The 14483-nt window shown below is 43.9% G+C and overlaps 2 protein-coding genes across 4 annotated transcripts; both read left to right on the top strand.

Annotated features, from left to right (window-relative positions):
- The first annotated feature begins 1993 nt into the window (after positions 1-1993).
- On the top strand, positions 1994-8562 carry SLC10A4 (solute carrier family 10 member 4). Its single transcript, XM_037829762.1, has 3 exons — positions 1994-2792; positions 3559-3769; positions 6671-8562. Exons 1-3 carry the CDS (start codon positions 2188-2190, stop codon positions 7181-7183), a joined length of 1329 nt encoding a protein of 442 aa, XP_037685690.1. The 5' UTR covers positions 1994-2187; the 3' UTR covers positions 7184-8562.
- Positions 8563-8577: 15 nt separating this feature from the next.
- Positions 8578-14283, top strand: ZAR1 (zygote arrest 1). Of its 3 annotated transcripts, XM_037829760.1 has the most exons (5): positions 8578-9507; positions 11058-11150; positions 11233-11307; positions 12306-12495; positions 14204-14283. In XM_037829760.1, the coding sequence occupies exons 1-4, from the start codon at positions 8596-8598 to the stop codon at positions 12447-12449; spliced, it is 1224 nt and encodes a 407-aa protein (XP_037685688.1). In that variant the 5' UTR covers positions 8578-8595; the 3' UTR covers positions 12450-12495; positions 14204-14283. The 3 variants fall into 3 exon arrangements, with proteins under 3 accessions (XP_037685688.1, XP_037685687.1, XP_037685689.1); XM_037829759.1 differs by lacking the exon at positions 14204-14283 and having other exon boundaries at positions 12306-12577; XM_037829761.1 differs by lacking the exons at positions 11233-11307; positions 14204-14283 and having other exon boundaries at positions 12306-12577.
- Positions 14284-14483: the final 200 nt, after the last annotated feature.

A 14483-nucleotide genomic window follows, 5' to 3' on the forward strand; every position in this document is an offset into this window, starting at 1 on the left:
CTAGGATCTTGGTTCCATTCCAGGGTTAACCCTGGGTTACAACTGATTCTTAATTTTAGCCTAAAAATGCCTATATCACCTTTAACAACTCAACTGGCTGTCACCAGAAACTCACTCCTGATGAGACCCAGGCTGACAGAGAGCTTGAAGTTTCCTCAGGGGGCTTTGCCTCCACACAAGGTGGAAGGTAGGGGGATTTCTTTCATTTGTACTTGTATCTAGTTGACTGACTTAGAGTTAGTCTTCATTCCTAAGAATGCTGAATTTGATTTGTTTGGGGATAAACCTGTCCACAGGAGGGAATCTCACCACTTTATTTCCTTTCAGCCCTCTAATCCTAATGCCAGGACTTCACTCATAACATTTCATAAACCTATGGTCACTGAAAAAAATCTTCTTTCTACCTGCCAATAACTTCCTAAAATCACATTTTTCATAGAGATTTTCATAGCTGAGATTTTTCTTTCTTGCATGCTTTTTTTTTATATATTAGAGCAGTTGTAGGTTTAGAGAAAAATCATGCAGAAAATACAGAGTTCTCACATACTGCCCCCCATGGTTTTCCCTATTATTTACAATTATATACCTTTGTTACAATGGATGAAACAATATTATTATAATTATACTATAAATAATAGTCCATAGTTTACATTAGGGTTCATGCTTTGTGTTGCACAGACAAAACAAGCTCATGTTAGCAAGGAAAATGGATATGAAAAGAAAGAATGGCTTCACCATTAGTAGCTGAGAATGGTAATACATTTTCTTTTAGAAGAGCATAAAAGGAACATGGAAATCATTTTTACATTCCTTGATCTGCATGGTGCTTGAAAAGATCTGCATGGTAAATTTTTTTATTTTGCTTTCATGTCCATCATCAGAATCAAAAATATAAGTGGGAAAAATCATCAATCTTGTCTTTGAAGATGAAGCTGTGGGGATGCATGCCTTATGAATACATTCCTCACATTTGTTTATTCCCTAGATATTAAGTTTTATTTGGATCTTGACAAAGCTTAATGGTCAGTACATTTTTCTATGTGCCACTGCTAACTGAATGCTATTTTGTTTTCTTATTTCCTCTGGAAAACAAACCAACAGCGTTCCTACTCTGAAAAAAACAAACCAACCCATTTTATTCACTTTCAGATACACAATTCAGTGGTGTTAATTACACAATGTTGTGCTACCAGCACCACCATCCATCACTGAAACTTTTCCATCATCCCAAACAGAAACTCTGTACCAATTAAGCATTAACTCCCCATTCCTCATCTCAACCCGGCCCCTGGTAATCTGATTCGTTTTTGACACCAAGGATATGTCATGGTGCAGATTCAGCCGAGTACTTGTGAATTTGTTTGGTGAGATTATGAGACTTCCCTGTGCCTCAGGCTCCTAAAAATCAGGTTTATAAAAATTGAACTTATAATAATATCTCACTGTTTTGCTGTGAGAATCAAATGAAATAATGCACATACACAGATCTGGCTCAAAAGCCCCTATTTCTCCCTTAAGACTGAACATACAAACCTTATCAAAATCTTTCACAAAGTAAAGCCAGATATCGTGTCTTGCTGCCTCAGAGATTCGCTCATACTAAGTCACGCCACTGATGCTCAGGGCTGCAGGCTATTTGAACAGTTTACATTGTTTATGTGCGTGCACAGATAAGCTTTTATATATATATATTTTTTCCTACTCTCTGTGTCTGAGCCTCCAGATTTCATTACCAAAGAGGCAGAGCCCATTAGAAAACTTGGGAAGCGTCCAAGCAAGGTTTTTTTCTTTTCCTTTGTCAGGTCTTTGTTCCGCTCCTGGCTGCACTCTAACAGAACCACTTACGGTGATTAAAAGGAGGGCCCGTCTAGCTGCGGGCGGAGGGGGCGGGGCCTACCCGGCGCGGGCCTGAGCGCGCAGCGCGCGCAGCGCTCAGGTTCTCTGTCGAGGTCTGCGCTTTCAGAAGCACCAGCCCACAAGAGTGCATAGAACCCGCGCGGAGCACCGACCCTCGGAGCACGTCAGCGGCGCGCAGCCGGCGGTGCAGCCGGGTGCTGGGGCTGTGGACCGCCAGACAACAGACGGACGGCGGCGGGGACCGAGGGACGCAGGAGGCGCGCGCCGCGAGAGCGCAGAAATCCGCCGCGCGGGCAGGAGCCAGACCTCCCGCTTCCCACCGACAGCGCCATGGACGGCACTGACAATGTAACCCAGTCCTTCGCCCCGTCCTCTCTGCAGCCCGACAACTATACCCTGTTGCCCAATGCCAGCAGCCTGAGCCCCGACTTGGACTTTCCCCTCGCTCCTTCCTCCAGCCCCGGCCCCAGCCCCAGCCCTGGGCTCAGTCTCCCCGAGCCAGGTCCGAGCATGGGCTTCAGCCCCGGCGCTACTCCGACCCCAGAGCCGACGACCATCAGCTTCGCAGGCGGCACGGAGAGCCAGAGCCCTTCCCCGTTCCCTCGGCTCTGGGCCTCCCACGACACCCCGTTCTGGGACACGCCGCTGAACCACGGGCTGAACGTGTTCGTGGGCGCCGCCCTGTGCATCACCATGCTCGGCCTGGGCTGCACGGTGGACGTGAACAACTTCGGGGCGCACGTCCGCCGGCCCGTGGGCGCGCTGCTGGCCGCGATCTGCCAGTTCGGCTTCCTGCCGCTGCTGGCGTTCCTGCTGGCGCTCATCTTCTCGCTGGACGAGGTGGCCGCCGTGGCGGTGCTCCTGTGCGGCTGCTGCCCGGGCGGAAATCTCTCCAATCTTATGTCTCTGCTGGTTGACGGCGACATGAACCTCAGGTATGTGTAGGTCTATTCTTTAGGCATCTTCCCCATCCCAGCCAACCGCTTTTACCGCCAGGGGTTGAAGGCCAAGGAGAGAAGAAGTAGAAGTGTTTGGAATAAGAAAAGGAAGAGGGAAGAAGAAAGTGGAGTAAGATGTTGACGCCGGATTTTAGAAGTAAGGGGAGAGGTGAAGAGGTGATATCGCAGAGGGAAAGTTCTAGATGGACAGCGCTCCTCTGAGGGTTTTAGGGTTTCAGCCATCACGCGGGCCCTCCAGCTGCCGACTTCCCTCTCCAAGTTGTGAGCTCTCGGCGCCAAGTCTCTGGCAGCAGGAGACAAAGGGAAAGGGGAAATCTGAAGCTAGCAAAATAGGGCTATTGGCCCTCCAGAAGTATTCGCACATAGAGTACAATATAATTCAGCTCAATCCAACAAGTACTATTCAGCAGCTTTCCCATATCTAACATTACAGGGTGCTTTGGAGGATTAAAATTTAAAAGGCAAAAGAAGAATGTTCTTTGCCCTCAGAATCATCCAGACTGTAAACACTTCATTAGGCTTTTTAAAGCGTCGGGCAGCTGCCATGAGGTAATATTTTTTTCCTGCCTGGGGTTCATTATTTCACTTGGGTTTAGAGAGCTGCTCTCTTGGTACTTCCTATGAAGTAGGTCCTTGAGACTGGGACTCCACCTCCTTCCCCTCTACTCAGTGTGCAAGAAAGATGTTGGCTGGCTCTTTGGCTCAGAGACCCTCTGACTTCTGCTCATTCCCCGTTCTGCAGCATCATCATGACCATCTCCTCGACGCTTCTGGCCCTGTTCTTGATGCCCCTCTGCCTGTGGATCTACAGCAGAGCTTGGATCAACACCCCTCTTGTGCAATTACTACCCCTAGGGGCAGTGACCCTGACTCTCTGCAGCACCCTCATCCCTATTAGTTTGGGTGTCTTCATTCGCTACAAATACAACCGTGTGGCTGACTACATTGTGAAGGTAAGGTCACTCTTTGACTGACATATACATTATGTCTCTCCTAGAGTCCTTGGTCTCTAACTCATGGCTGAAATGCTAAGAGGTTTGGAAAAGAGGGGAAAGGGCTTGGCAGCATTGCTTGGATAGATGAAAAATTAAAAAAAAAAAAATTATGCAGCACCTTTAACTTCCGCTGTTTGTAAGTCAAGTCTTAAAATAGTAGATTTTATTAAAATATGGTTTAACTAAAAACAGCAAAAGAAAACTATTAATACTCATGGAGAAGAAACAGATTGGGGGGTGATGATTCAATTAAATGCAACATATTTTCCACTAACAAACTATATTATTAAAAATTAAAGCAGATTAAATAAAATTATTTTAATAGATTTTGTGCAGTATTTTAGAAATGCATTACCATATTTTCAAAAGCAGAACTTTAATGCTGAGAAGCCCTATAAAAAGGTCCTTTAAAAATGTTTTGTTATTTTTCTGAAAATAAATCTGGACTCTAACAAGACTAAAGTAATTGAAAAGTTAAATCATGGCAATATACTAGCATACACAAAATATTTTGCCTTAGAACACAAAATAAAATTGGGACCTGGATGAAGAATGTAGATTATATTGCCATTACTAAATTTTCCTTCCCCATTGCAGTATTTTATATAATTTCTAAAGCCAATGAAAGGATAGAGAATTTATTTTGTGAAATACTTTAATACTGTTTTATTTTCAAAAACTGCTGCTTTTTGTAGTAGCAGAGATTTTCTAATAGCTGACTGGAGAAAAATCTTAAAATATTTGTAAATTAAACTTTGAGAACTCAACAATATTAGTAAATAAGAATAAACCATGAACAGGATTCCCGTTTTAGGAAATCAAATAAAATATATATCTAATTACTGTAAAATGCATAAGCAAATTCCCTAAGACAAATGAAGAGAAAAGGAGCCACATCAACATTTCAATTATGTAGATTTAAGAAGATATAATCTTTTTTACTTATATTAATTTTTCTAAGTAATCTGATTACATAGTGGTGCTAACTTTTATTAATATGAAAAAGAGGGTTCTTTTCTATATAAATCCAGCCTTGAGTAAAAGAAATCCTATTCTAAAATAAACATATATATTGTGAATTTAATAAATAATATGTTTTTAAATATACATATTATATAGATATAATGTATCCATAGATAATCTTGAGTTGCATTAAGGAACTTATTAAGCTTAATCATTAAGTTAATACTAATTAACTTATCATTAAATTAATACTAATTAACTTAATTAAATTAATACTGTAATACCTTAAGAATTCTAAGAGAAAATTAATCAAATAAGCTATTTGCACACTAAAAACAGAAGAAATACATTTAAATAAAAGCTAATTCAATAAGTTTAGTTAGCTTTGTGTTTAAGATGAAGCTATCCCCATTCCTTAACCAGCACACTCTTACTATTAAGTTATGGTTTGTAACATTATTATACTTTTGCAAAGACTTTTGCAAAAAAAAAAAATACTTTAAAAATGAGCATTCAATGTCAATGCTCACCCAAGTGACTGAAATAGCTGAAAACAAACTTTCAAGCCATATTTTCAAAATGAAGAATCACAGATATCCTGTCAGTGCTTTCAGTGGGACACATTTTGAAACTTTATAAACATGTTGATTAGTAAGTTTTTTTCTGCCAATTATACATTTGTACTATTGCCTTATATAGTAATTATTTCAGCATCCTCTAACACAGAATTTTGATCAGCCCAGATAAATTTTAAGTAAATTTTCAAGAAGAGTATGAAGTAATGTCAATTCCAGAAACTCCAAAAGCGTTTCCTCAGAGATATCTAGGGAACCAGAAGCAGCAACACATTAAGTTGTTCTCTGTGGATCTCTATTCTTCCTCTCACCTCTCTACCCCCTTTTAAAAGCAAGTTAACTACCAATCTGAAGTAGAACTGTGAAAGGAGTTTTAAGATTTCCACCTTATTATGTACACAACCTGTTTTACTTGAATGAGTGAAATATACCCACCAGAACATTAAGGTGGCACAATGTTTTATATAGAGCAACTGTAGTATATATATAAACCCATCTATTATTATAATTTCTAAGCATCAATAGAATCAAGGCTGAGATTTTTATAAATGTAAAAAAGAGGATAACTGCCAAATTGCAAAGAATTCTTCATATCTTATATTTACATTTTCTCTTACATAAACTAGGAATTGATAATTGTTCCAATATTGCTAACAATCCTCTGTGATATAAAGTATTTTGAAGGTTAAAATGATTGCACTCAAGTTTCATAGATTTTAATAGCCTTTCAACTAATGAGTAAAGCCAGAACTGATTTCTTATGAAGAATATGGGTTCTTGTTTGGGGAAAGCAAAAGTCCACTTGTCTGCTCTATTCATCAGACCATACCTAGGGTACTGGGCTCAATTCTAACTGTACCATTTTGAGAGGCACATTCACAAATTAGAAGCACTCTCAGAACAGTCAGGACTCCAAAGCAGAATTACATGATGGGGTCTGACAGTGTGGGTAAAATCTGCTTGAGAGTAGCCTGGCTTTGCACCTCATAATTGTTTTTTAAACTTTTGAAGAGCTGTCATTCAGAAGTAGACTGGCCCTTGTGGCTTCTGTGGGCATATCCAAGACAATGGCTAGAGGTTGTAGAAGGCACATTGTCACAAAACAAAGGACAGGTCTCCTAACAATTAGAGCTGTCTGACATGTATCTGGATGCCCCCTGAAGAAATACTGTTAGACTTTTTATGGCAAAGATCTCCGTTTAGTGTGGGAGGTCAGTCTACATGGGTCTCTTCTTGCAAGAAAGTATGATTCTCTGACCTGAATTCCTATTCAACCATCTTATTTTTTATGGCTTTTTGTCTGTCCGCTTTCTATTACTAGGTTTCCCTGTGGTCTCTCCTAGTGATTCTGGTGGTCCTTTTCATAATGACTGGCACTATGTTAGGACCAGAACTACTGGCAAGAATCCCTGCAACCGTTTACGGGATAGCAATTTTTATGCCTTTGGCAGGCTATGCCTCGGGCTACGGCTTAGCCTCCCTCTTTCATCTTCCACCCAACTGCAAGAGGACTGTATGTCTGGAAACAGGTAGTCAGAATGTGCAGCTCTGCACTGCCATTTTAAAACTGGCTTTTCCACCACGACTCATAGGAAGCATGTACATGTTTCCCTTGCTTTATGCCCTTTTCCAGTCTGCAGAAGCAGGGATTTTTGTTTTAATATATAAAATGTATGGAAGTGAAATAATGCACAAGCGCGATCCTCTAGATGAAGATGAAGATACAGATATTTCTTATAAGAAACTAAAGGAAGAGGAAATGGCGGACACTTCCTATGGCACAGTGAAAGCAGATAATTTAATAATGATGGAAACCACTCAAACTTCCCTCTAAAATGGGGATACACAGGAGCTTCTATCTTGCTGAAATTTTACTTCGTATTTATGGTCAGTGGTTGTGTATATGACTTACATAGAGATACCAATTGGTTCATATTATCATACATATAACAGTTATGATCTTCCCATTGTAAGGTTGCGTTGGTGTATTAACCAAGAGGTTTCACAAATTACAAATCAATAGTGCAATATAACCTCCACCTGAGACTGATAAAGTGAGGCCTGAGCTAGATAAACGTGCTTTATGGTTTTCATCATTACCAATTTCTATGACTGTTTCAAACATGGAAGCTCTTAGATAACAGGGTCTTGGGAATGTAGAATTTTGGTGCATTATCTTATATGAGTGAAAACAAGCTATATTTGTAAAGCATAATTGAATTTAATGTAATTGTTGTGTAAAAAAAATTGCTCTGCTCAACTTATAAATACTTGACAGTGTTGAATTTTGACCTGTATTCAGAGAAATTCCAAAACAGATCAATTAAACAATGAAATAGAGTATAGTATCTTATTTTCAAACCTGTGTCTAATCAGAGAAAAATTACAGTGATGTATTTGATTACTTAGTCTAATACCTATCTATCTGAACAGCTAACATTTTTTTCCAGTGGACAGAATATTTTCTTTTCAATTGGGGACAGATTTGATCTTCAGCATTTAGGCAAACACACCTCAAATCAATTTATCCGTGAGGAGTGGTTTGGTTAGGAACATTTATACAACTACTATCCGCCCTGCAGACCGTCATCACTAACAGTACCGCCTGGTCACTATTTGGGCGGGGAAGTAAGGGGTGGGGGGAATGTGCTCCAGGAAAGAAAACAATTAGCCTAGATATGGATGCCCCAGAGGGTTTCCCCCACACACTTGCTGAAAGGGTTCACTGGGTAAAATTCTCAGAACCACTCTGAGATAAACTATAACCTTAGCTTATAGCTAATAGACCCAACGCAGTTCTCCCAAGCTTCGCATTCTTGCCCATTATCCCAGAGGCGCCCGCTCCCTCAGTTCCCCAGCAGCACGGACACCTGGAGCAATCGGGTTATGGGAACCACCTGGCTCTGCTAATGCCGATGATCGTTGTCTCTTGCTGGAACCCCTCTCATCTCGTCTCAGACGAGCTCACTTACAATTCAGTTCTTTCATCGAAAAGAAAATCCTTTTTCCAGGATATCTAAGGGTACCGTGCCGACCTCCCGGGGCTGACTATTTCCTTAAGGAGAGGATCGGGGACGAGGCCATCCGGCCGGGACTGGGGGACACGAGACCCGCGGCGGGAAGGGCGCGGAGGGCGGCCCCGCGCGGCGAACCCGAGGCCCAGGGCCTTTCACGCCTCCGCGACGGCCCGCGCCAGGCCGCTTATTTAGGGCGCAGCGGCGGCTGGGAGCGGCTGGGGCTGCGCGGATGGCTGCCCTGGGGGACGAGGTGCTGGACGGTTACCTGTACCCGGCGTGCACCCCCCACTCGTACCCTTACCCGCCGACGGCGAAGAGCAAGGGCGCGGGGGGCGGTTGGCGGCACCGCGGCGACGGCTACCTACCTGCTTCCTCCTCCTCCTCCTCCTGGCCGGGGGCGGCCCCCGCGTCTTTCCCTGGCTACGGACAGCTGATGGCCGCCGAGTACTTCGACAGCTACCAGCGGGCGCAGCTCATGGCCCTCCTGTCGCAGGTGAGCCCGGGCCTCGCCCCGCGGCCGCACAGAGTCAGCAGCCGCGACGTGGGCGTGCAGGTGAACCCGCGCCGCGACGCCTCGGTGCAGTGCTCGCTGGGGCGGCGCACACTGCTGCGCCGGGCCCGCGATGCGGCGCCGACCGAGGGCGCGGGCGGCAGCGGCTCCGCCTCCCCGCAAACGGCCCCCGGGGCCCTAGATCAGGGCAGCCCGCCGAGCGGCGCCCTGCGGCCCGTGCGCTTCCCGCGCACCGTGGCCGTGTACTCCCCCGTGGCCGCCCGCCGCCTCACCACCTTCCTGGAGGGGGCCGAGTCCGCGGCGGGAGAGCGAGGGCCGCCCCGAAGAGCTCAAGGCCTGGAGGAAAGAGAGGCGCCGGCGAAGAAGGCGCCCCAGAGGCCGCGGGCTGAGGAGGACCACGAGGAGGCGCAGGCCGCCGTGCGGGCGAGCTGGGAGCAGCCTGCCGACCAACCAGGGCTGCCGCCGCGGGAAGCTCGGGGAGGCGAGGGAGGCGAGGGGGGACCTGCCCCTACGAGCCCGGAGCAGCCCCGGTCGGTGGAGAGGGCAGAGGACGGTGAAGAGACGTCTGGCACCGGAGAGGGGTCGTCGCCGCGGAGCCCCGAGCTGAGCAAGGAGCGCCTGCGCTTCCAGGTGAGGCCTGGGCAGGTTGGGGGAGGCGGCCAGGGCAAGGGAACCTCGAGAGTGCCCGTCCCTGCTGAGGACGCGTGCGGAAGCCAAACTTCCTACAGCGCGGGCCACGTCAGCGTGCGTTCCGCAGTAGAATTGAATCAAAGGTAGTTTGACTCTTCATTTGCAGGGATTGTAAAACCCCACACGATATGGCTAGGGAGACGTCTTTTGAACCTTCTTATTCTGAGCGTGTTTGGAGTGTAAAACCCGGACCGTGGACATGTAGTTCACTCTTGACCCCACATTTGGATGACCTAGGGTGGGTATGAACACAACAGAAAACGGGAACTTACTGTCCTAAGAGTGATTTCCAAGCATCCCACTCCCACATCTAAAATAAATGTGGCAAAAACCTTAACAGGTGACCACTGGGGTCCGAGTCTGCTCTCCTGTAACTGATTCTGAACCTCCATTTCCTCAACTGACAGTGTAAGGAAGCTAGAACTCCTGAAGTGCCCTCCCTACCTAGGAGCTTTCCTGATTTTTAAAAAGCGCCCTTCCAGGAGCTAGTTAGCGCAGAGTTAATCTCGTTTTGTAGTGCTGTCTGAGCAGCAGGCTTGGGGGTCCAGTTCATACTAGCCTAACGGTAAAGGGCTAAGGGTGCACTGAGGGCAGTGGAACCCGGGCAGCTGGACCAAATAAGAGGTGGGGAAGAGTTCTTTGTCGGTGTCTTCCACAGTCATCCCAGAGGCCATTTTTGAGGGTGGGGTAGAGGATTGAATCAAGACCTCAAGGCTCGTAGTCCTAGCTTGTCCATTGAAGAGCTGTGTGTGATCTTAGAGAAGTCAACCTTCCACAGCTTCACTTTGTTCACTCTGAGATTGCTTTTACATGCTCTTCAAAGTGTCTTCCAATTTTAAAGGGCTAACTCCTGAAACTTGTTTGTAACTTGTTTCTCACTGGTAGGGAAGAAGGGAAGCTCAAGAATAAAGTAATTCTACTTTAGTTTATATTACATATGACTTATGCACGTCTATTTGGTGGAAATTTAACTAGCAGGGTAAAGAACTTAATCTTAGACCTACAACTTTTAAGTATTTAGAATACTAAAGTACTTAAAATACTACAACTTTTAAGTACTTAAAGTACTTAAAATGCTTTAAGTATTTTATGATGTAAACTTGTTCTATTTCTTTGGCTTAACCACTTCCATGTATGTGAATTAAGATCAGACTTGATCCTATGGAGAAAAAGCCTCCCTAAAGAATCTCATGCTTCAGAACACCCCAGATGTTTGGCTTTTCCTTTGCCTGTCTGAGAGACATCTATTTTTGTCAGCTGTCAGCCTGCTTTATGGGTCAAGTTAATCTGGGATATAAACTCTTTTGGACCCAAGCTTACTTATTTTGCTTGACTAAAATTAGCTAGCTCATTTAACTACTATAGAGGCCTTTCTCCATGATCTAGAATGAAGTTGCCAATTTTAAGTATCAAATAGATCCTTCCCAGCTTCTGAAATGAAGGATAACTCAGATGCCATGTTGGTTAAACTCTGGTATCCTGTTGTTCAGTTCTTAGAACAGAAATATGGCTACTATCACTGCAAGGACTGCAACATCCGCTGGGAAAGTGCTTATGTGTGGTGTGTACAGGGCACTAACAAGGTAAGACGTATCTGGTAACTGGCATCTTTTTGACAAGTGTCCAGAGGGCCTTTGCTTTAACTTTATCTGTCTCTCATCACAGGTTTACTTCAAGCAGTTTTGCAGAACTTGTCAGAAATCTTATAACCCTTACCGAGTGGAAGATATCACCTGTCAAGTAAAGCAGGCGTTTGCATTTTGAATCTGAATAGGGAAGTGGTTAGAGGGGTTTTAGTTGGGTTTCTTCAATGTATTCTTAAAGAGGCTAGGATCCTAGTCACTTTAGTTGGTGACTTTTTTTTTAGGGGTGGGAGGTGGGGGCTAGGTGCTAGTTTCCTTCTGCTCCTGCAAACCTTGGTCAAGTTAAACTTTTGAGATTTTTACCTCACTTCTAATGCTTGTTTCACCTGCTACTTAGGGTCTAATGTAATGGAAAACAATTTGAAAAATGGGATACCTTTCTACTAACACAAGGTGGCAAAGTTGACTTTTTCACCCCTTTATGAAGCACATACCAAATTAAATTATCTAGTGTAAGCACAGGGTTTTAAAGTTTCACTCTTGCCTGAGAGCTCCCAAAGGGAGGGCAATTTGTTTTAAAGTACATCTAAGTTGTTGCCCAGCTAAAGCGATTACTGGTAATATATTGCTTGTTTACTATTAACTAAGCATTGCATTGTATTGAGGGCCTTAGGTAATCTAAGAGGAAAGCCATGATTAAATCTTCCTGATTTTACAGCTAGTGAAGCCTGAATTGCTAGTTAGATCAGCCTAACCATTGATGACAGGCCTGACTTATAGCTTGCTACTAGTCACTAGTCCTCACACCTTAGCTTTCATTATCAACTCCTCTCCCCTACTTGTTTATTCTCCACCCTTCACAATACTTCAAGTGAGGGAAAAGATTTCTTTTTAGAAAATTCTCATCTTCTAAAGAAATTTCATAATTCAGAAGTGAATCCAATACAAGGTGGTACCACTACAGCATAGTTATAAACATACTCTGTTCCTAAATCTGTCATTGCCAGGTGGAGCTGTAGACAGACAGAATGAGGTTAGGAAAGGGCCTTGCTTATAGTACACAATAAGCTTTTGAATGGACTAGAAAAATACCTTTGAAGTCCTAGAAGATAAGCGCTTGGTGAATTCCTGACTTCTCACTTTGATTTTTTTCAGAGTTGTAAACAGACTAGATGCTCCTGTCCAGTAAAACTTCGTCACGTGGACCCGAAAAGGCCCCATCGTCAAGATTTGTGTGGGAGATGCAAAGGCAAACGCCTTTCCTGTGACAGCACTTTCAGCTTCAAATATATCATTTAAATGAATGTAACAATGGTCCTGCTAAAGCTGTGTTATTGGAACAGATGTGAGCTTTTCTCCATGCCCCATCTCCTTTCCACCTCCCTCTTCTGAAAATACTTCATGAAAGGGCTGTGCATTTTCACAAAGCCTTCAAATAAATGTATTGCAAAACAATCTATAAATTGCCTAAAATTGTATGTTTAAAAATTTTTAGGAGAGCTGGTCCTGTTCTGAGGCTGTCACCTTACTACCTTTATTCTCAACGTTTGTTGTTTATGGTGTGCCAGGCTCTGAGCAAGGTTATTTATAACCACTTGAACAATTTACAGGCGCTCATACACGTGAGGGTTACTATTTATGTAGGTCTGAAGCTTGTAAGCAAACCATTAGTAACTGAATAAAAGCAAGCTTTCTAAACACTAACATGAGCATTTGATGGAGGTGGAGACAGAGCCATTCCTCGGTGTGAGGAGCCAGTGGGAGCTAACCCAAAGTGGCTGGCTAAATGTAGGTAACCAGTACATGCAGATGATCTTGGTTTAGTGGGTAACACACTTGGGAGTAGAGAGGCTGGGGAGAGCTAATCTGACTTGTTAGTCATTTTATGGATGTGGTATAAGTGGGGCTGGGAATAGGGTGGCTAAGTACAGCTTCTTGAAGATGTTAAATAACACTCATCAAATGAACTTCAGCAGGTAACTTCCTGTTTAAAAAAAAAATCACAACTTTAAAAAAACCCCAAATGTATTTTAAAATTTCCAGTTAGAGACAGCTTTAGCTTTTATTGTCCTCAGTGACTTGCAGTTTTAGTCAGGGAACTGTTTGAGCAACCTCAGGCAGCATGGATTCTCAATCCTAGCTGCACGTAAGAGCTTCCCAAGTGATTCCAAAGTAAGCAGAGGCTCCACTTCCAGAGGCCTGTCAGGGTGGTCCCAAGCTTAGAGCCTCAGATGCTTCTAATGAAATTACAAGTTGAGGGCTATTGGTTTAAAGGTTACAGAAGCCACATAATTGGGATCCAGTGCTGATTATGTCCCCTTCCTATTCTCCAGCAACCCCGTTGGAGGGGAGTTAACCCTAACTATACCTTAGTAAGTCTAACATCTTGGAAGCTTGTGTGTAATCAAATACAGGGTAAGATTCAAGGACTTAAATGGATTTGAGTTAACTCTAGAAGAGTACATCTCAAGAGGAAGGGCCCAACTGCATCAATATCCAACCTAGGAGGTGCTTGTAAAAATGTAGATTCCTAGCCTGAATTACTATCTGGGGTGAAACAGTTAATAAGCACCCCAGGTGATGCCTATCGAATTTAAGCTTGCAAACCGAGGTCAGTCAGGCCTACACTTGCTATGGAAGATGAACACAAATGTAGCCACTGCCTTTGTGGAACCTCCGGTATGGCGGGAGAGAAGCTATATAATTTTTACATAAAGAAACGCAAAATTGACTGGTGCTATGGCAGAGCTACTTGGCCAGTTAAAAGCCTGTAACAAAAGGCATCTGCCTCAGGAAGGTCGGGGAAGGCCTGCCTAAAAGAGACACATCTGACAGTTGAAGTTTCAGTGAGTTGAATTAGGCAGAGCCAGGAACCAGGACACAATGGTAGGACTTGGGAGGATGGGGATGGGCAAAACTGGGAGGGCTTTTCAGGCCTTGTCGTTATTTGGTTACCTGTGAGCATCCACTGAAGGGTTTGAGATGTGGTGGGAGTAGTGGGGCGTAGTAGCAAAGACTGCCTTTAAAAAGACATAATCCCTCTTGCTGCACAGTGAAGCCTGCAAATGAGACACATGCAGGGACAAGAAAAAGTGGCAGTGGGGCCATGGAGAAGTGAATGACCTCAAGAATGGTAGGTGTGTGGGTAAAGGTCTTGTGATTTTACTGGTTATATCATCTGTTGTTAATGATTTGGTTGGGGCTAGATAGAGGGATATGAAACTCATTTGACTCCCATGGCATGTAAGTGGTACATAATATGTGCCCTGTAAGTTATTTGCTGAATAAATGAATGATGAGTGAATATAAATGTGCCTGTAACAGGTCCTAAGA

This window comes from Choloepus didactylus, chromosome 3 (genome assembly GCF_015220235.1).
Source record: "Choloepus didactylus isolate mChoDid1 chromosome 3, mChoDid1.pri, whole genome shotgun sequence".
Taxonomy (NCBI): Eukaryota; Metazoa; Chordata; class Mammalia; order Pilosa; family Megalonychidae; genus Choloepus; species Choloepus didactylus.